Genomic DNA, 20,479 nt, shown 5'->3' with positions numbered 1-20,479 from the left:
CTTGAGCTTGCGGTTTCGTTTGGTTCGCTGGTTTCTCAACCCATCAGTTGCCATGATCCGGAAATGCAACAGTATCGGAACGTCCACAGCGGGCTCAGTTTATTGACTTGTGGCCGGCGGGAACATGGAGAATGGCATCGCTCAAAGCGCCTCGGACCAAACGGACCTCAACCCGTAGAGTGGGAGAGTTAACCATCCGATATGACAGATTGGTGTTCGGTTTCTGTAGCCGTTAGCCTGTTGCTTGTGGCTTATGCTCGATGTCCCTTCCGATCGGTCACCGTCCGTTTGGTTTGTCGGTCAGCTGTCCGTATGTTGCCTTTCCGAGACCCTCCGGTTGGTTTGCCATTTCAATTCTAATTTTGCCATTTGGTAATAGTATTGCTTGCATTTGGCTGCGATCAATTTTTCATTCAATTGCATGCGAAATCGAACACGTTCAGTGTGTTTGAACGCTTACGATGCTAATGAGTTACTGGTAAGGAGTAGATAACCAAATCAATTGTAAAAGTTGAAAATCGAACAGACATTACTCAGCTGAGCAATTTCTATTTCGGCGCCCCAAGGCAATGTGGGGGCTTGTGTGTCTAGCAGCAGCCTAGCGAAGGGGTCAGCCCACGAAAAAGATTATGCTGCGTGGCTGTTTGCGGCTAAATCGAAGGAAAGAAACCTCCAGCGATGATTGAGCGACCCACAACAACCCAGCCCCAAACAAAACACCGCAAAACGGTGATGCAATCGACCTGCGGACCATGAGTAATACTCCGCCGCGACTTACGTTGCTGTCGAGTTGACGTAATGCGCGGCGAAATGACAATTAAACTTAATGCGCGCGGTAACCGCGGCACGATTTAGAGATAGTTTCAAAGCATTTCCCAGACCAAAGCTTTCAAGCCAAATGCTTCGTATTGTGTGCGCTCTTGCTAATCAGCTCTGCTCCTGGCGTGCTTGTGATAATGCACAAATATGTCAGCCACGCTCCCGACCGCCACCGCGGCACATAAATCATGCCAAACTGTGCCGCATGGAAGTGCCGGGCGCGCTGTACTGATTATGCCGGAAGATTTTTTCGCCTTTCCGCCCTTCGAAAACGTTGCGCTCATCTGCAACCACCGATTGGACATAGATTACGCGTGATCGCTTGAACCGTCTGCGGTTCCGTAGCGAACGATAGATTACCGCTTGATCGGTCTCGCCCATCGCGTCATCGCGGAACGATCCGATCCCGAGCGGCGTTTTTCGGTCATACTTTGAATGGCGATCGTCTGATAAAGTGGAGGAATGAATGATGAAAAGTAATGAAGGAAGGAAGCGCCAAATACCGCAGCTGCTAACGAACCATGTTGCCGAGTGTGTGGTTACCGCTAAATGATGATTGTGATTAGGCGCTGTGAGTGAATTTCGAAAGAAAGTGTAAAGTCTGGGCCGTCTGTGAAACACAAAGCAAAACGGCGATCATAAATAGTTGCTAAATCTGTGCGATGCCTGCGATCCTGCGATCGGAGTGTGGATTTTGCCCGCCGCCGGATCCTGTGTCAAGACGGCCGGTGAATGTAGGGCCGGACCTTTACCTTACCGGACCAGTAAGTATGCCCCTTGACCGTAGCCAAGCCGCGTGGGCTGTTCAATCGGCGAAACTATATTCGTTTTTCAATTAAAACTTCTCTTAGGAGGAACCTTTTTGCAATGCTCACGGCATTGCGTTCCCGTGGTAGTTCCAATCGTTTTCCGCACGGAATAAGGTAGGAAACAATCGATCGTGAGTTGCTTCCGTTACCGTTGACCTACCTTATTGCAGCCACGGGTGATTTCACTTTTCCCGGGTTTTCGGGAAGTACTTTGACGGCGGTTTAACTGCTTCTTTCGTAACAATGCGTGAGGTTCATTAGGTCATTAGATTTTATCATTAGCGTTCAATACCCTGAGCTGTATTGTAAGGCGCTGAGCTCATGCTAATTATGATAATTACATGGATATGCGTACGATGAGAATTTTTATATTGTTAAACAAATGTTGTACATTTTATTTTCCTAGTTTTAATAAGAAAATGTTAATTTCCGATGGGTTTTGGATTTTGGGGATTCTAAATTTGTCTACGGTTCTATAATTTGGCTCAGAGGATCGTTAGGGATTTGTTAGACATCGAAACATATATGTAGATTGTAGCATAATTTGGGACCAACATATTTCCAACTTTAATATTCAACTGCTTGGTTTCGTTCGCAGGGAGCATGAACTTGGCGCAAAGCTCATTGTGCAGATGGATGGCAAGAAGACCCGGCTGTTAAAACCGAAACTTGGCACAGGCAATGGCGTCCGAGTGGATCTGGCAACGAGAGTGGCCCAGGACCCGTTTAATGACTTCACGTTTGACCACTCGTACTGGTCCGTGGACGAACGCGATGCCCACTTTACTCACCAGGAGACCGTGTTCGACGATCTGGGCACGGAGATCGTCGACTGTGCCTTCCAGGGGTACAATGCTTGCGTCTTTGCTTACGGTCAAACAGGCAGTGGCAAAACGTTCACCATGATGGGTACAGCCGAGGCGCAGGGCTTGATTCCGCGAATATGTCGCTCGCTGTTTTCGCGCATGAAGCTCGGCCAAGAGGAAGGCACGGGCTTCAAGACACAGTGCTCGTACTTGGAGATCTACAACGAGCGGGTGAAGGATTTGCTTGGGCCAAGCAGTGCCGGACATGGATTGCGGGTGCGCGAACACCGAACACTTGGGCCCTACGTCGAAAATCTGTCCCAACATCCGGTATCGGACTACGCGGAAATTCAGAACTGCATGATCCAGGGCAACATCCAGCGGACGACAGCCAGCACCAACATGAACGACACCAGCAGCCGGAGCCACGCAATCTTCACGATAACGTTCGTCCAGGCACGCTACCTTAACGGGCTGCCGAGCGAAACGGTTTCTAAAATTCATCTGGTCGATCTAGCTGGCAGCGAGCGTGCCAACGCCACGGGTGCTACGGGCCAGCGGCTCAAAGAAGGTGCCCACATTAACAAGTCGCTGGTGACGCTCGGCAGCGTCATTTCGGCGCTCGCTGAGCAGACGAACCCGACCAACAACAAGCGCGTGCTGTACATACCGTACCGTGATTCCATCCTGACCTGGCTGTTGAAGGACAGTCTGGGTGGTAACAGCAAAACCATTATGATTGCAGCCATTTCGCCTGCCGATATCAACTACAGCGAAACGTTGAGCACGCTGCGTTACGCGAATCGTGCCAAGAACATCATCAATAAGCCGACGATCAACGAAGATCCGAACGTGAAACTGATCCGTGAGCTGCGCGACGAAATCTACAAGCTGAAGTTGATGATCTCGAGCGACACGGCCGCATTGGAACCATCGCTAAAGGTGCTGGAGGACTTGCAGAAGAAGGAAGCCCAGGAGAAGGTGCTGACCGAGGAGTGGACGGAAAAGTGGCGCGAAGCACAGTCCATATTGCGCGAGCAGAAATCACTTGGTTTGCGCAAGTCGGGCGTCGGAGTGGTGCTCGACTCGGAAATGCCTCATCTGATCGGTATCCACGACGATATCAGTACCGGAGTGACGCTTTACAGTCTGAAGGAGGGCGAAACGTCGATCGGCACCGAAGAAGCACCGTACCCGCAGGACATCATACTAAACGGCATCGGCATTGCGCCTGAGCACTGTCGAATCGTGCTTTCGAGTGGAACGGCCACGATCTATCCGAACCCGAACGCCACTTGTCTGCTGAACGCGTCCATCATCGAGGTTCCAACTGCGATCAGCCAAGGAGACATACTGCTACTGGGCCGAACGAACATGTTCCGCTACAACAACCCTGCGGAAGCGGCCAAACTGCGACAGGAGAGTACCCAACAACAGCGCTCCTCGCGGCTCGACCTTTCGCGGCTGTCGCTAATTGCTGCTTCGCGGGAGAACCTTTGCGCAAGCTTCATCAGTGATGAGGACGGTTCGCCAATGTCCGGTGGTGGTAGCAACGCCTTTGCTGGTCTTTCTTATAACTCGCCCCAGGTCTCGGCCCTGCGCTTCCGCCAGTACACACCGAGCCGGGATGATGTGGAGCTGCAGGATGAGCACCGAAAGATATTGCAAACTATCGAGAATGCGCTGCGTCAGTTAAACGTGGAACGCAACCGGATGCACGAACAGTTCAAGAATAAGATTAAGCTGTGCACCGAAGAGCTGGAGCGGCTGGAGCGAACACGACAGGACAAGCTGACAATATTGGACAGTCGCATCAGCGAGTTGATGGCTCGCCGAGAGATGGTCCTGTGGGAAACGAGCAATGAGAAGTCGCAAGTATGTAGCATTTCACTTTAACGTTACAGTGGCGGCTAGTTTCGTGGATTGGTTTTCAGAATGTATTTTATTTGTGCGTATTATTAATTATATTTCTTTTCATCTATTTTCCTCTTTTCAAACATTTTTTAATTATTTTCCTTCATTTCCATTTTTGTTCATGATTTGACGTTGTTTTTGCTACAATTGCGCTGAGACAGGTAGACATTTTAGTGCGGCAATTGGCGGCCCTTCAGACGCAGCTCGACACGAAGAAGCGTGACTTCTATGAGTATGTTGCCAAAGAGCTACAGGAGCTGCAGGACTGCGGCCGGTTGGACGAGGTAGAGCATCGCTAGTTTTATTCATTTCAATACAGTGCTATTCTGGTTATCATTTTTGTTAGTTTTGATTAGCTTTTATTCAGTTATTTTGTTGTTTCACTGTTCGAATCTAAAACAAAGCGATTGCTAATAACGTAACGATCAGCACAGTACAATTGTGTACTAAATCAAGTTGAATGAATTTCTGATGTATTCTGTTTGCTCCGCAGGCAAGTACGGAACTGATACAAAATGCGCCACAAACGGAAGACTATTCGGAAATATTGCTTCAGATATCGCGGTCGCTTGACACCTACTCGCAGCAGTACATACGGGAGTTCATTCGTCGTAACGTAAGTTTCGCAGCATTGTTCTTTTGCTCGTATACGTTAGATAATTCTGTTCATTGGATTTGGCCGGTTTCAGCGCGATGAAATTACTAAGTACGAGAATGAGCTGAGTGAAAAGGAAAATCTGTTGTCCGAAAGCACACAGAAGATCGCAGAGTTGGACGTGAAGATTCATGAGCTGGAGCAGCAAAACAGAGACTTATTACAACAGCGAACACAGCAAGAATTGGAACAAATTCAACAAAAGAAGCTTTCGTAAGAGACAAACCCCACTTACACGCGATCGTAGAGTACCGCTAATCGGTCCCTTATTTTCATTACGCAGATTGACTCTCAACCTTACGCACACCAATGGAAGTGACACTGGCGAAGAGGGAACCGAAGATGAATCGACGGCCAACCGTGCGCTAGAAACCTGTGATACCTTTCATACGGCCAACTCGGACTGTTCGTTCGTATCGGCCCTTAACACACCCGCCTTGGGCTCGTTGAACCATCTCATCCCGACACCCAGCTCAACGGAGGACGGAAGCACGGAATCGGACAACGCCGACCGGGACTATGAGGAAGCCACTTCGAACGGAGGACATGAGTTGCTCGGTGGCGGCGGTATGAGTGACAGTGGAGTTAGTTTCGAAACCAACAAACAAAACGATGGCGGGACAACATTGCTGACGGTCGGCGCGGGTGAGAATGGTCACGGGAAGTTGCTGATCCAATCGGACGACCACTGTCTACTGCTTGCCACTTCCTCGACTCCAACCTCCAAGTATGAGGGGAAGAAAATCCCTGCGACAGCCACTGTTATCGTCACCGATCGTGAGAACGGAGTAGAAAAGGTAAATCAATCGCTACGAATGCATCGTAAATCGACCGATTCGGAGGATGATGGCAATTCTCACATCAAAAACTCCAAAATGACGGAAAGTTTGAGTCGTTTGAAGATTTCGGCATCCAACAAGAGCAATGGGAAGAGTAGTAGCTTGCGTACCGAAATATTCGACATCCGCCATGGGATACATCCGCTGCGTATGAGCGTGAGTGGCAGCACGCGCAGCGGCACCGACGGTAGCCGTAACGAGGAAGAACACGACGACGAAGATATAGGAGTCGACGAGGACGAGGGGCACCGATCACGCAGTTCATCGATCGACAACAGTTCCATCACATCGTCAACGGCCAATCTGATCCTTTGCGAGATGAACCACCTGCGCGAAAGCATCGCCAGTAAAAAGGCAGAGATTATGAAAATTCTGGAAACAAATGGCGAAAAGAGGCTGCTCGATGGCAAGATTGGCGAGCTACAGGATCTACAGAAGCGTATCGTGCAGCTAGAGTTGAAGATACAGGACGTCGAGAAGAGCTGCCTATCGGACGGTGAGCAATTGGATTCGATGCGTGACATTCCCGGGAGCTTTACCGATAGCGATGACAGCCGGGTCGGAAATTCGTGCATCTATCCGACCTACGTGTTATCAAGAGAACAAACCAGCATTTACGCTCCTAGCGTCACGCGCTCGCTGCCGTCCATGGATGGAACATATCGTAAGTTGTGGAATCGATATGAGAACGCATGGATTTAAACTTCCGATCGTTGCTTGATGCCCTTCTACAGGTTCGGAACATCTGATCAACATCCCGACGTACATCATACGGGGTGCAGGAAAGCAGACGCACTACGAGTACGAAGTTAAGATCAATCTTCCGGACGAACGATGGACACTGTTGCGGCGGTACAGTCGTTTTCGCGAGCTGCATCTGACAATGAAAAAGCAATACGGTGACAAGGTAAGGCAACCAAAAATCTGAGATCCCTGAAACGAAAATACAGTCTGTATGGTTCCTTCAATTCGGTACTCGTTTCCAACCGTCAACAGATTGCCACGATTCCTTTCCCTCGGCGAGAGCTGTTTGCCTCCAACACAGAAACGGTAGCAAAGACGAGACGGCGTCAACTGGAAACGTACCTTCGGAGACTGTTGGTGGTGTGCGCCAAACTACCACACTGTGCGATCTACGAGGGCGAAGGTCGCCCTGGGTTGACCAAGCAAACGCTCATCGAGTTTCATTCCTTCTTCAAGAAGGGCCTCTTTGAAACGGGCAAGCATGGCACGGGTTGAACTGTAGGACATGCCAGGAAGCAGTTGTGGCCGAGATTGTGTTATATTTGTGATGCGAAAGACTTTTAGATTTCTAGCCAGTAACTGTTTTTAGTTCTTAAGTAAAGCCCTGGGTAGTTAGAGAACCAATTCGAAATACGTTTTCCTGTTTCGATTTGTTTAATTTCTTTCACAAGAATAGCGCAAAGACAAGCAAAGAAAATGCGCCCAAGTTGATGATCTACTAAATGGAGTTGAAAAGATAAAAAGAGTGCCTGAGAGGGTTTTTGTGTGGGTATAAATTCATGGTACTGTTTTCTTTGTGTACAGTTTAAGTGGCCTTTCATTAATCCACGGTGTCTTACCTGTTAGATTGGCTAGTATGATAGTAATAGTTTAGCTCAAAGCGTATATGACAAAAAAAGAAATGTGACAATAACGCCATTTGAGCGAGGTACTACCGGGGTCTAATAAACCCGAACTATCCAACTTTCCCACAGAACCCGTTCCTCGGCAGGCGCTACAATGCGAACCACGTTCATTAGATGGCAATTTTCACCAACTTTATCGACAGCAGGATAAAGTAATCATTGGTTGAACCCATTCGCCATCGTGGCCCATATCGAGGTGTGGCACGTTGTGTGGTGTTGTATTAAACGAACCAAACGGATCACCACGGCGAGGATTGTACTATGCGCCCAGTGTGCTCCTTTCCCTACCAACTTCCAAAGATAGCCGGAGACATGATATGTTCCGAGAATTGAAGTGTAATGCCTTTCTATTCCTACCCGAAAACTAAACTATTATCAAACTCCCATATAGGCCATTCTTTGCTGGCAAATCGATCATCATAATCACTCTCATCATATCAAACGAGACGTCAGTACAACGTGCAAACCATTGTGTGTGTTCCGAGTAGCAAAATGTTCATGAACAGAGATTAGCTGTGATTTTTTCTTCCACTTCACGTTGGATAGTGCTATCTTTTGTTTTCAAATTTGTAAAGGTTTCTTGTTGAAAATGGCCACCTTGCCGGAAAGCGTGCAAAGCGATGAATGCAAAAGAAGTGTTTCTTGCCTGTTGAGCTGTTCACTTCACATGTCACTCTTTCATTATACCCATTTTATTAAACATATATGACGTGTGCATTATTATTTTAAGCTAGCGTTAATGTTGTTCTGTAAAAAGGATGATAAATAAGGAACCCAACCCTTTAGCGACTGCTCAAATGCAACAGTCTCATTAGCAACATCCGATCCGATTCGATATCGGTCCTCTCGGACCGTGGTATCCTCTGTAGCTAGGGCAAAAGATAGTGTTCCTGAGTTCTGTTCCTATATTCCTACCTACATGTGTACCTTTACAGGTGTTGAACGGGAAACAGAAGTAGTAATTAACTCAAAAGCAACAAGGTGCAACAAGACCTAGGACTTCGGAGCTTAAGGAGGGGGGGGTTGTAGATGAAAACCAAACGGTTATAGTCCCCATTTGTCGGTTCAATGTGACCTTAATGTTTAGAAAATTGTAAATCCAATTGAAATGAAATTTGGTCAATAGCAATGCGATTACGTGAACTATTGTAACAAATGCAGGTGTTTTACCGATCGCTGAACGCAACAAGCAGCAGTGAAGGAAATTACTAGAACAAATTATTATAGAAAATGCCTCCAACCAAGGACTTTGACTGAAGCACACGTAATGCCCGTTGCCCAGACGAAACTAAGATCTAAAAGTTTAGCCTAAAGTTTAGCATTGTAAACGACAACAAAAATATTCAAAATCAATTCAGTGTTTGAAAGGGTATAAAAGTTTAGCAAGGAATAACAAAATCAACTCCCGTGTGGTAGCGAGTGTCTCAAAATGGATCGATATTTTTTAGCATAATGATCAATCCCAATATTGTTTCGAAAGTATCTCAGTGTTGCAATCTGAGCAGTGGATGGTAGAACATTATACTAAGGAAAAAATACAAATGAACACCAATATATATTTCTGTGCGTTAGTAAACGTGGTAAAAGTACTTTATAAATAGATCCGAAACGTGAAAATCGATTCTGGTGTTCGATTCTCACTTCGAGTAGTTTAGAGGGTACGAATATCATTCAGCAGATGGTGACATGTTCGTCCGGCGAACATGTTACTTGTTCAATATCTAACAAACAGTTCGTTTGGTGGTTGCCGTTGGTAACCGGTTCTATGCAGTAGGCCAGGTGCAAGGATCGCTCGGCAGACAAACATGCATTGGGTGATGTTCCGGTTGAGCTGGCCAAAGGATACGCCAAAAGTTCATACTGTCTATGCTAACGACGAACTACGGAAGGGTGGTCATTCATTGGAGTGCTGTGAAACAGTTAACGTTGCTCTTTTGAGGGGCCAGTTCTGTTGCGCTTGGAGCGTATGATTAGGAGCCACGGCAAGTATTGTCAACATTACCGCTGAACACATTGATAGTGTTACACGTGAAGTGAATATAAGAATAAAGTGATCAGCGATAAACTTCATATTTCAATAAACGTAGCTAAATAAAATTTAAAAACATGTAAGTAAATAAATAAGATGGTTAAAGGAAGTGAAGTGAATTAAGTACCGAGGAACAAATCTTTCCAAAATTAAACCAAATCGAGCAAATATAAGTTTCAGACTGGATGTGGTTTCGTTTCAATATTTATCTTACAACGGTAAAGAAAATGTACTTATAGAATATTGAATCATTTTCAGTTATTTTATCGTGTTAATATCATCTAAAGGTCTATGACTTGTTCATTACTTGGCTACCTTGGTGAGGTTAGCATTGTAGGTAGTTAGCTCGCCCAAAATAATAACTGTAGTATCCTCAAAATTAGCCCGACATAGTTCGAAAAGTTAAAAAATAAATGTGTTTGCATGGTTATAGCTTCACGTTCAAGGTATAAAAAAGCCCAGAGAAAAACTCTGTGTAGAAAGGCGTAATGTGGAGCCGGCATTAAGGGTAAAAAATATATATTCGGTGGGAATCAATGATGGGTGATCGGAATCACCGAAATGGAACCCATTATGGGTCGAACACAAGATGTTGTTAGCCAAAAATAGACTCCCTTGCCGCCTGTGTCGTGTGTGTCATTGTCCCAGTCGCATAAAGGGCCAGTTCGTCCCCTTGCGGCCACACGGAAAAGGGTCATGGTTTGCGTGACTGACCCGTACGACGACGGAAACGCCGCCAGCGAAGCGTGCGAGTTGCAAGGGGAACCTACAATAACTTTGGCCACCCGGTGTACTTCTGGAACCGTTGCTCGCCGCCATCGCCCCACGAGCGTGACGTCGAACGTAGACGGCGTCAGCAGGTACGGTTGGGCTCGTTTGTGGTAGCTCTTGAGACTGCTTTCGAATTATCATTTTTCAAGGATAAATTCTTGCATTTAATGTTACGCCACCCTGCCATACATCCTTTGTTCCTGTGCTGTGTTGGGTGCGGCCACGGCCGGGTGAAACGAAACGATTTTGTCCTGTTTATAACTTTGTTTACCAGGCCACTATTGATTTTCTTCTTCGGTTTCGCTTTTCCTCGCATTTTTCCGGCACCCGTGCAGTTTTCTCCAAGAAGTGGTTGATTTAGTTGAGGAAAGGTCACGGAAAAACAGGACAAGACACGCAGGGACCAACGCAACCACTGCTGGTCGGATCCTTTCCATGGTTTAGAATTGATTGGAACCATTCGTGTAAGGAGCCGTGTAAACATCGCCGTTCAGCTTCGCACCGCCAATGGCCTCATCTTTCCTCACCGATGCGGGACTAGTGTCCGAGACGGTAGGAGCAAAGACCAGTTACCGGCGCGAGTTTGACGAGATGGAAAACCGCATTCGGAAATGGTAAGCACACAAAGGGATGTTTGTAAAGGTTAAATCGATTGGCACGGATTTTGGTGAAACTTTTTTCAGCGAACGGGAACGAGCTGAACTGGAGCAACGTTTCGCCGAGCTGATGCGGGAAAGAACTGATTGCGAGCGAGCTGCAGCCCGCGCTATGAAACAGCGCCACAAACGGCAGATCGAAGCGGACCGTCAACGCGCGGAACGGAACGAGAGCATTCTTAGGATGCTGAACAAGATCGATCTACAGGCGGCATCTCTGGCTGCCAAAACAGACCGACTGAAAATGCTGAAGGTACAGCACTCCAGTTTCTCTAACGGCTTTGGTTCACTATCGGATGCTAATTCTCTCGGCAGACCCAATATGAAATGTATCTAATGCGTACCTGGTCTTCAGCCCAACACAACGGGTATCAGGCACCACTGCCGATGATCATGGCGCCCCCGGCGGCACCAAAATCGGAATTCGTGCACTACCTCTCCGAGCTAACGCATCAACAAACGGCCAGCCTAAACATGATACCACCACCAACTGCCCTAAGCAGCTATCTTGCTTCTCAGCAGAAAGCGATGCCAATGGTACCGTCGTTTGCTTCTACCGCGGATGATTCCTTGACAAGAAAGTACGAAACAAGTGCGCTAACGCCAAACGACATATCACCGGTTCCATCCGTCGGTGGTACGAAAGCGAAACGTTTCGAGATGTCTAACGAGGACTTTATTCGATACATCGACAGTGAAGTATTGAAGGAACCAATTCCGAGCGTAAACGTAGTGGCTCCATCGCCGGAACTCGTCAAGCAGAACCACGGAGCCTACTTGGAGGACGTGACCGTAAGTGAGGACGAACAGCGAGCACCGGAAAAAGGACCGCCCGAAACAATGGATCAATTTAGTATTGTCGAAAACAGCGCCAAGGCGCTTGGCGAGAAGGTGGAGCTGAGCTGGGCTGACGTTGCAGATAAGAACTCTTCTCAAGTGATAAATAAAGGTATCCGTAAAATGTTCCGCCCTTGTGCGACTACAATTAAAATTTAACTGTCTTTATATTATTTACTTGGTTTTGTTACAGAAACAGTAGGTCTTCAAGAATTGATAGAAGATAGTAAATCGCGCACAGCAAAAGAATCGGACCAAGAAGCGAATGAACCTCTCGACCAACTTTTAGCAACGTCTGCCGAAAACATTGTTGAAGATTCGACAAAACAGCGTGAGCCTCAAGTTCAGTCTATTTATGAGAAACTTTCCGAAGAAGTTGAGATTAATACAACAGAACCCAGCGTTGCTGAGCAAGTTTCGGAAGAAGATGCACAGCAGCAGCAGGATTATGGTGAAGCTCAGGGATACGCTGGTCGACCGATGGTAGAAGAAACTCCACACTATGAAGCGCAACGTTCGAACGAACCTCAAAACGAAACTTTGACTACTCAATACTACAGTGAAGAACATAATCAACTCGTGCCAGCTATGCTGCCTATTGAGGATCATTCAATTCAACAGTCTCGGGCTACAAATCCCCATTGGAGCATGGCACGGCAAGCGATGAAATCCAGAGCTTTTCCCGTGGCATCCTCCAAACCACGAGAGCCTGAAGTGCAATTAGCTGCTGGCCTTGTCTATGAAACTGACGTAGAGACAGTTGACCAAGAAGTAGATCCGAATGAAAACGTACAACAGCCAGGAAGTGCGGAGCAAACTGTAACAAATGGTGATGGTGATTGTAACGTTGTTCAATCGATTACGACTCTTGAAGACCAGGCCGTAACTGCAGAACAGCAGGAGCAAGTGTCATCGTCTGCCGACGGATACCATCGTGATGAAAACGTGATGTACCAAGCTCCTCAGTATGATGCTACTAGCTACGGAAACGAGACCCAGCAAGCGGTCACTGAAGCCTACCAGTATCAAGCGGTTGAGGGCTCATATCAAGAGGGCCAGTATGTCGAAGGGACTGCAACGGATCAATCTATGTATCAATATCAAGAAGGAGCGGACCAGACAAATCCTTACGACACGTCTGGAACCTATCTTGATCCCAATCAGCAACAGTATCAGTACGATGAAAACGCACAATACTATAACCAGCAGCAAAGCTATGGCGAAGGCCAGTACTATAGTGAAAATGCTGACCAGCAGGCGCAACAACAACAACAACAACAGTACTACGTTGACAACACTGGCCAACAACAGCAGCAACAGGAACTGTACGAAGGCCAGGAAGAGCAACAGCAATTGGCAACGGATCAGTACACAGGAGAGCAACAGCAAATGTACTACCCATCCGATGGACCAGACCAAGCAAACTCACAGGACGCCCCAGCAACGGCTGAAGGCGAAGCACCAGCTGGTGTAACGGACGCTGTAGAGGACCCAAGTCGGGACCAACCCGAGGCAACCAAACCTGCGGACCATTCTTCGTTGGATACAACTGCCGTCAGTGATCCTGCGAAGGATCCTTCCGTGGAAACGAAAAACACGATCCCGTCGTCTACAAACGACCAGCCACCAGCTACCGATACGCCAACGGTGAGTTCGGTAAACGACGAGAGCGATTTTGATTTCTCCACTCAGTGATAAGCGCCCGATTAGTGCAGTCTGCAATCGTACTAAAGTGTTAATCAGTGCTAGTGCCGCCACATGGGGCATTCAATTTGGAAATCGCACCGCCTTCGTTCACACCGTACCAGACAGCGGCGCGTGCTTTAGTTTTTAAGCCGTCCAGTTATCGGACACTTCAACATAGCTTGTAGAGTGTTTGAGGCTGGCGTGAAGTTGCCACATTTAAGACATGGCGGTTTGTAGTTCTCGGTTAGTTATGTGGTGGATTGTGCTGAGCTTGTGTCTAGTTCCGGTGTTGGCCGGTAGCTGGGATCGTCTACCGAACAGTACCGCACCACTCCATTACGACCTCTTCCTGGAAGCTTCAGGATTGGGTGGGAATGATTTCAGTTACCACGGCAAAGTGTCGATCCGCATTGCGATCGTAAGTGATACCGACCGTGTGGCGTTGCACAATGTGGGCAACAGCATCGACGAGATCGTGCTGCAGACGACCACCAATGGAGAGGTGATTCCCCATGAGCTGGAACCGAATCGTGTCGGTAGTGAAGTTTTGCTCATTCGTAGCCATCGGCCACTGAGCAGCGTACAGGATGGCCAAGTTGTGCTTACGATATCGTTCAGAGGGCAGCTCGGTCGTGAAAAGAAGGGTTTCTACCGGACCGAATATCGCGGAGCGAAGCGAGTTCCCGTGACGGTGGCCGCGACACACTTTCAACCCTGCTACGCTCGATACGCATTCCCGTGCTTTGATGAGCCTGCCCTTAAGGCCACCTTTCAGCTGACTATCGTTAGCAACGATAGCCACCTGGTTGCGTCCAACACGCCCATCGCGAACGTAAGCCCACTATCGGGCGGACGTAAAATGGTCCAATTCGAGCGCACCGCCCCGATGCAAACCTACCTGGTGGCGTTCCTGGTGACCAACTACGCGGCCATCCACACCACAAGTCCCTCGGGGGTGCAAGTTGGCGTTTTGGCGCCGCCAAAGGATAAAAAGACACTTCAGTTTAGCTTGGAAGTTGCATCCTCACTGCTGACGCACCTCGAACGCTACACCGGCCAGCCGATGGGGCTGACGAAGCTGGAACACGCGGCCATCCCACGGTTCGGGAATGCGATGGAAAACTGGGGCCTAGTGTCGTACGACGAGCAATTTCTGGTGTTGGCCGGCAAGAAGGTACACCGCCTGCAACGGATACAGGCGGTACTGACGATCGGTCACGAGACGTCGCATCAGCAGTTTGGCAATCTGGTCGGACCCGCCTGGTGGTCGTACCTGTGGCTGAGCGAAGGCTTCGCTACGTACTTCGAGATTGTACTGGGGAACGCACAGTACCCGGAACTGATACCGCTGGAGGAAACGTTTGCCATGCGGCACATGAGGCCAGCTTTGCATGCGGATGCTCTACCCATTAGCCATGCACTAACCGTAGAACCTCTTCCGGCGGACACGGTGCAGATCGAGGAACTGTTCGATACGCTCACGTACAGCAAAGCGGGTTGCATTTTGCGAATGATCAACTGCACGATCGGAGAGTCAGCGTTCCAGTCCGGTGTTCGCCGATATCTTGAAACATACCGAAACGCTGTAGTGCGACCGACGGATTTGTATAACAGCTTTGCCAATTCGACCCCAGGTTGGCCACCCGTGGAGGAAATGTTTCGAAGTTGGGCGGATAAACCTGGCTACCCGGTTGTGACGGTGGAGCGATTGAGCGCACGGTATGTGCGACTGCGACAGCAACGGTATCAGCTGCAAGAGGTGACCGCCGACCCCACATCACGATGGCATATTCCCATTACGTACTACACCAATAGCTCTCGCGGAAGATACGAGTATCGTCCGGCGTTTTGGATGCGTGAAACCGATCGCGAAATGGTTGTTAAACTAGAAATGACTGGTTCCGATGTGCTAATTGTGAACCCGCGGCAGGTTGGGTTCTACCGTGTAGAGTACGATGAAAAGGGCTGGCGCATGATTGTGGATTCCGTCCGAACGTTTCCTCCGACCACACAGGCCAAACTGATAGATGATGCCTTCGTGCTGGCAAAGGTTGGTTTGGGTGGATACAACGCGTGCATCCGCTTGCTTCAACAGCTGCCCGGTCTACGGGATCCTTTGCCATGGCTCACGGCGATGGCGGAAGAAAACGTTGGCTTCTTGCAGCGCAATCTCCGCTCACAGCGTTTCGATCGCATCGTCCGTGGATTGGCCGGTGAAATGTTTCAGTTCTTCTCAAACGCCCGTACGGCATTCGATTCCGAGGCCCTCGACCGGGCGTACGATTGGTGGAAAAGGCTCGGTGGAACAACAATCTCCGGTCGTCGCAAGTTCGGTCCCGGCTTTGACACAGGATGTCCAGTAAGGGCCACCCCGCTGACGATACGGGAACTAGTTTTAGAACTTAGCTCACTAGACGAATTAATCGAGTTGCGTGTATTTGCACGCATCAAATGCCAACGGAACGCACGGGACACGTTGTTCCTTGCCGCGTTCAACCGCATGTCGAAAAACAAGCTTCTCTCCATCGACGAGCTGTACAAATTGCTCGAAAAACTGATTAACACCGATGCTACCCGATTCCTCGGAACGGTTCTACAGTTTTTGTCGAGCACATCCCACGATGGAGGCGCCCAGGATGCGATGGCCATTGCAGAGTTGCAGCGATTACTCAACCGCATCGTAACCGAGGTCAATAACCGCGAGCAGATGGCGCTGGTACGGAAGTTGATCGTCCGAAACGAGTCTCTACTGCCGGGTGGTTTTCTTCAGCACGCCAACACCATTATGACGTCAACCATCAGCTGGCGTGAGGCGAATGCGCAGGAACTGAACCAACTTATTGCCCACTTTGCGAATTATCGGCCGTAGAAAGCGGTTTAGGGGCTGAATATCGAACGGCACACAAAAACCGTCACCAATAACGATTGCTTTAATCAAATGTCCTTTCGCTGGTTGGCCCCTATCGTTGATGCCTGTCGTTCGATTGCTTCAGATGAAGATGTCCGGATTCAGGAAGCTATGTACTTTGTCACTCCGCGTAGGGCCTTGTGTATCGGCCCGTAGCCGCACAAGCTGTAACAACTTTGGCGCACCATCAGAACTCGCACAGCGTTCCGCCGATACTCGACTAGGATGCTCGTAGCAATCTATCGGCGCAGTATTTTACTGATTTGACAAGTGTTTTTTTATCTTATTTCAAATTGTTCAATATATTCTCTGCTGTGTTCTATAACAACGAGTTTTTTTTATCGTTTTAATATCAGTTTCGGTATTTCTCCAACTAGGCTTCGAAGTTATTTTCGAATGATACTTAAGAGATAATAAAATACAACTGTAAACATATTTCAAAGAATTGACTAAACTTGTAAGAAAAAAACTGAGGTAAGTTCTATAACAAGTACTTTATCGTTACATTATTTTTGAGATGCCAGAGTGCGGGACGATATTTTTTTCCCCCTTTTCCGTTCACTGTTCTGATCATTTGCGTTTTGAAAGTTTAAACAATTTTGCCCAGATTAAATCGTTGGTTTGTGCACCTGGAGTGTGCGGAGAAGAATGCATCCTTTCGTGGCGACCACTGTCGGGTGCCATGTTTCGTCCTCGTTTCAGCTCTAATGTCTAATTTATGTGTGGTGTTATCCGCGCGTGTTGCGCATCGTCCCGGCTCCGCACGGTGGGTCCAACTTGTGACCATCAACGGATCGGGTGGGTGTTGCTGTTATGATTGTTTGCTCTTTCGCCCGTATCGGTCGCCAACAGGTTGGCGCGCACCTACAGCTTCCCGAGCGATCATTACATTAGTCAATAGAATCAGTCCACGGGCTTATTGGTGTTGGAGTACCGGAGAGGTGTCTGTGGTCGTCACTCGATTCCACGAATGGATGATTTCGGGTTGTGACTCGCTGCCCCCAGGACCTATTGGTCAGTATAAATAGTGTCCACCTGCAACACGCTAGGTCTCATTCATCGGTGAACTGCAGAGCACGTCGAGTATCCTTTTGGCGGGATGAAGTTTGCCGGGACTGTCGTACCCGGAACGGTGCAATAGTGATCGTTCTGCTCGGAAGCTGCCAATAGACCTTGTGTGTGTTTGTGTTCCCGTCCCGGGACGTAAGCGTCCGGGATGTGGCTACCGTTGGCACTGTGTGTTCTGCTGGAGTTTGCCGACATTGTCAGTGCCTCCGGGAGTGGTCTGGACGATGCGCTGGAAGTGACCTTTAGCGAACGAACACGTGCCGACTGGGAAAAGGTTTGGCACCAGGAGAGCCACTCGCGATGCCGCGAGAAGTTGATCAGACATCTGTACTGGGCCTGCGAGAAGGATATCTATCGGATTTCGAGGCGCGGTAATCGAGACGACAGCATGGGACCGGAAAAACGAAGCGACCCTTTGATTGTGGATGGTCCGGAGATCATTGGCAGAACCAACGTCGCCTTTCCGTGGGCAATCCGTCCCGAAGAAGCTCATGCATTTCTGCGTACTCGACGGACGGGTAAACGCCGTTCCGGTGGTTCCATAACGGCCGAATGCTGCAATCGCACCGGATGCACATGGGAAGAGTACGCCGAGTACTGTCCATCGAACAAACGGCTGAATCACTATCGGCGCAGAAAATGAGCTCAGATTTGGAGCCGCCGTTGTTTCATGATTGGTGGTGATGCGCCGCGCCATCGTCCGCGTGCGGTTCGTAAAGGACTATCTTCAGAAGTACTGACCACGACCAGCAGACGCTAAGCAAGCCCACACACGCCTGAAGAGGTAGAACGAGGAGGACTTCTCGGTATTCTTGATCATCGTACACAGCATAGGTTGTAGAGTTTCTAGTGTTTCGTTCGAAATATTTGTGAAATAAAGGTAACCGCACTACCCAACCGCCATAAGCAACAGTTTTTGGGCGTTTGGTCGGGCTGAAGCTATTGAGAAACCACACGGAACTGGCACTTGCTTATGTTAAAGTCAAAGGTTTAGTTTAATCGTTCATGACTCAACTCTCATTTTCGTACAGAGATAAACAAACCTGGCTAAATTAGTACATCTTTTCAAAACGCAACATTTATTACAATAATTTACAATTTATAAATATCATAACTTTTTGCAATCCTTCCTTGTTGCCTATTACTTTTTCTTCTTCCTATCCGTACTGTGATCGATATTTTTCGTCAATAAAAATGATATTTGATAGGAAATCCAGAAATACAACACCCCGACGGCACAGTATACACTTGTCAGCAGTAGTGGCACGAAGGGTAACCGTTCCCGGAGACCAATGGCATCGTGAACTAAATTTTCGTACACACAGAGTATAGGAAATCCGGCAAGGTAGAGAAATTCCGGAAGACGGAAAAAGTTTCCATGATGCAAATGTTTCAAAAGCGCTACGCTGACCGCGGTGTAAGCTACATGCAGACTGATCTTAACAATCGTTAGTTCCGGTTTAAAGAGAAGCGGAAACAGTGAGTAATGAGCGACGATGCCCAGGAAAACGGTCCAACGTGCGTCGTTCGCGTTGACGATCGACAGCAGCGTTAAAGGAATGAGCACCATAAGAATTGCTTTCTCGTGGACGTGCCAACCGAAGAGAAACGAGGTACAGCCACACAAAACGATGGCCCGGATAAAGCAGTTACCAAGGTATGCAGTTGATTCTCTTCCAGCGACCGACCACAGCTTGATGGCAACCGGAAGCATGGCGACGGCAGTGAGAACGAATGTTACGCCCGGCGTGACAGACGGCAGGACGGAATGCTCAAATGTTTGCACCAAGCCACTGCTCGTTCCAACAGGCAGCCCTCGGCGTCCCAATGCCAGGGCGAGCACCTTATCCGCTGCGTTGTAGAGAGCCCACAAATTCGGTGCCCAGTAGGCATGCGTGAGGCCACGCTTGAAGGGGAACAACCGCGACAGCACCTTAAACAGGAAGAACGTAATGACCGTATTGGGCCATAAATACAAATTAGTATCGGGACACAACCATTAAAGGGCACAAAATTGCACATACCTGCGGAAGGTGGTTGTGGAACGGGCCAAACGACAGCAAACAGACGCCCAGCGTGATGGAGCCGAGTTTGATTAATTTCATTAGCGCTTGTCCGCCACTCGAGCCGCGTAGGCAATAAAATCGAAGCAAATAAACCGCAAAAACTGGGGCGATGTAGATGAAAATGTGCTTCAGGTTAAGCAGCACCGCAAATAGTAGTGCCGACTGTAGCGGTTTGCTTTCCAGCAACGCTCCGATGCTCAATAGTAGTACGCCGAACAGGAACCCATTGTACTGGAAGTGAATGTGGTCCACCATGAGCAGGCCAGCGTTGGCGAGAAGCAGAGCACTGCCGATGAGCTGCCGAGACCGGGCAGGGTTCCCATCATCGCCTGCCAGTGCCCGCAAGCAACGTCGGGCACCAAGTGCGTAAATGACGTCCGCAACAATCACGGAGCACCGTTGGAAGAGGACCGTTTGTTCGGAGGCATAGTTGAGATTCTTCACCTCCAGCATCCGTGGGTCGAACGATTTGGCCAGCTGCGAGAGGGCCCACTCGAAGTAGGCAAACAGGGGTGGGTAATCCAGTGTCCATTCGCTGGTTTTCTCGTAGTACCACTGCGAAAGCGGTAAACTGTGTGTGATTGCAAGCCAGTTACGGTGTACCTCGAAATCAGTGGAGCGACTGTGAAACGAAACGGAACCATTGCGTTAAACGGGGCCTGTTTTATCGGATGTGCAGGGCTTGTACGTACTATGCAGGAATAAACAATAGTTTAATACCCGAGGTTAACAGAAAAACATGCCAAAACATCGTTATGTACCGGCTCGGATGAAACAACCGCCACTGAAACTTACGTGTTTGTTGCCACGGAAACTGAACTGCGTTGAGAAAGCGTTTACTACGCTCGGTCCATTTCTCCACGCATATTGCTATTAAAAGTTCAAGGCTGTGCTTCTGCCAACAACAGCCAAAATAACTGCGTTAGTAGTCAACACAAAATATCTACGAGGAATTAAATTTATTTTA

At 48.5% G+C, this 20,479-nt stretch overlaps 5 protein-coding genes across 6 annotated transcripts in view; 4 read left to right on the top strand and 1 right to left on the bottom strand.

Moving 5' to 3' along the window:
* The window catches only part of LOC131212657 (kinesin-like protein Klp98A), a 12,733-nt gene extending 3,683 nt beyond the window's left edge, over positions 1-9,050 (top strand). The window contains exons 2-8 of one of the 2 annotated variants that reach the window (XM_058206598.1): positions 2,227-4,309; positions 4,510-4,632; positions 4,842-4,964; positions 5,038-5,216; positions 5,287-6,506; positions 6,577-6,749; positions 6,839-9,050. In XM_058206598.1, coding sequence (XP_058062581.1) covers positions 2,227-4,309; positions 4,510-4,632; positions 4,842-4,964; positions 5,038-5,216; positions 5,287-6,506; positions 6,577-6,749; positions 6,839-7,081 — 4,144 coding nt within the window. In that variant the 3' untranslated portion in view covers positions 7,082-9,050. The remainder of the gene's footprint in view (positions 1-2,226; positions 4,310-4,509; positions 4,633-4,841; positions 4,965-5,037; positions 5,217-5,286; positions 6,507-6,576; positions 6,750-6,838) is intronic. The other variant, XM_058206599.1, reaches the window with a different exon arrangement.
* Positions 9,051-10,798: 1,748 nt separating this feature from the next.
* LOC131207387 (uncharacterized) lies at positions 10,799-13,479 on the top strand. The gene is made up of 6 exons (XM_058199999.1): positions 10,799-10,905; positions 10,975-11,200; positions 11,263-11,896; positions 11,978-11,982; positions 12,101-12,267; positions 12,345-13,479. Exons 1-6 carry the CDS (start codon positions 10,799-10,801, stop codon positions 13,477-13,479), a joined length of 2,274 nt encoding a protein of 757 aa, XP_058055982.1.
* A 214-nt stretch (positions 13,480-13,693) lies between these two features.
* LOC131207386 (glutamyl aminopeptidase-like) lies at positions 13,694-16,751 on the top strand. The gene has a single exon (XM_058199998.1). It carries the CDS (start codon positions 13,694-13,696, stop codon positions 16,337-16,339), a length of 2,646 nt encoding a protein of 881 aa, XP_058055981.1. The 3' UTR covers positions 16,340-16,751.
* Positions 16,752-17,451: 700 nt separating this feature from the next.
* Positions 17,452-18,249, top strand: LOC131210235 (probable insulin-like peptide 7). The gene has a single exon (XM_058203447.1). The coding sequence runs from the start codon at positions 17,595-17,597 to the stop codon at positions 18,087-18,089; it is 495 nt and encodes a 164-aa protein (XP_058059430.1). The 5' UTR covers positions 17,452-17,594; the 3' UTR covers positions 18,090-18,249.
* Positions 18,250-18,524: 275 nt separating this feature from the next.
* Positions 18,525-20,276, bottom strand: LOC131210417 (probable dolichyl pyrophosphate Glc1Man9GlcNAc2 alpha-1,3-glucosyltransferase). Its single transcript, XM_058203660.1, has 3 exons — positions 20,205-20,276; positions 19,471-20,134; positions 18,525-19,379 (listed from the first exon to the last, which is right to left on the bottom strand). The coding sequence occupies exons 1-3, from the start codon at positions 20,261-20,263 to the stop codon at positions 18,588-18,590; spliced, it is 1,515 nt and encodes a 504-aa protein (XP_058059643.1). The 5' UTR covers positions 20,264-20,276; the 3' UTR covers positions 18,525-18,587.
* Positions 20,277-20,479: the final 203 nt, after the last annotated feature.

This window comes from Anopheles bellator, chromosome 2 (genome assembly GCF_943735745.2).
Source record: "Anopheles bellator chromosome 2, idAnoBellAS_SP24_06.2, whole genome shotgun sequence".
Taxonomy (NCBI): Eukaryota; Metazoa; Arthropoda; class Insecta; order Diptera; family Culicidae; genus Anopheles; species Anopheles bellator.
Note: the sequence above shows the minus strand (reverse complement) of the source record. Positions and strands in the feature narration are given on the sequence as shown.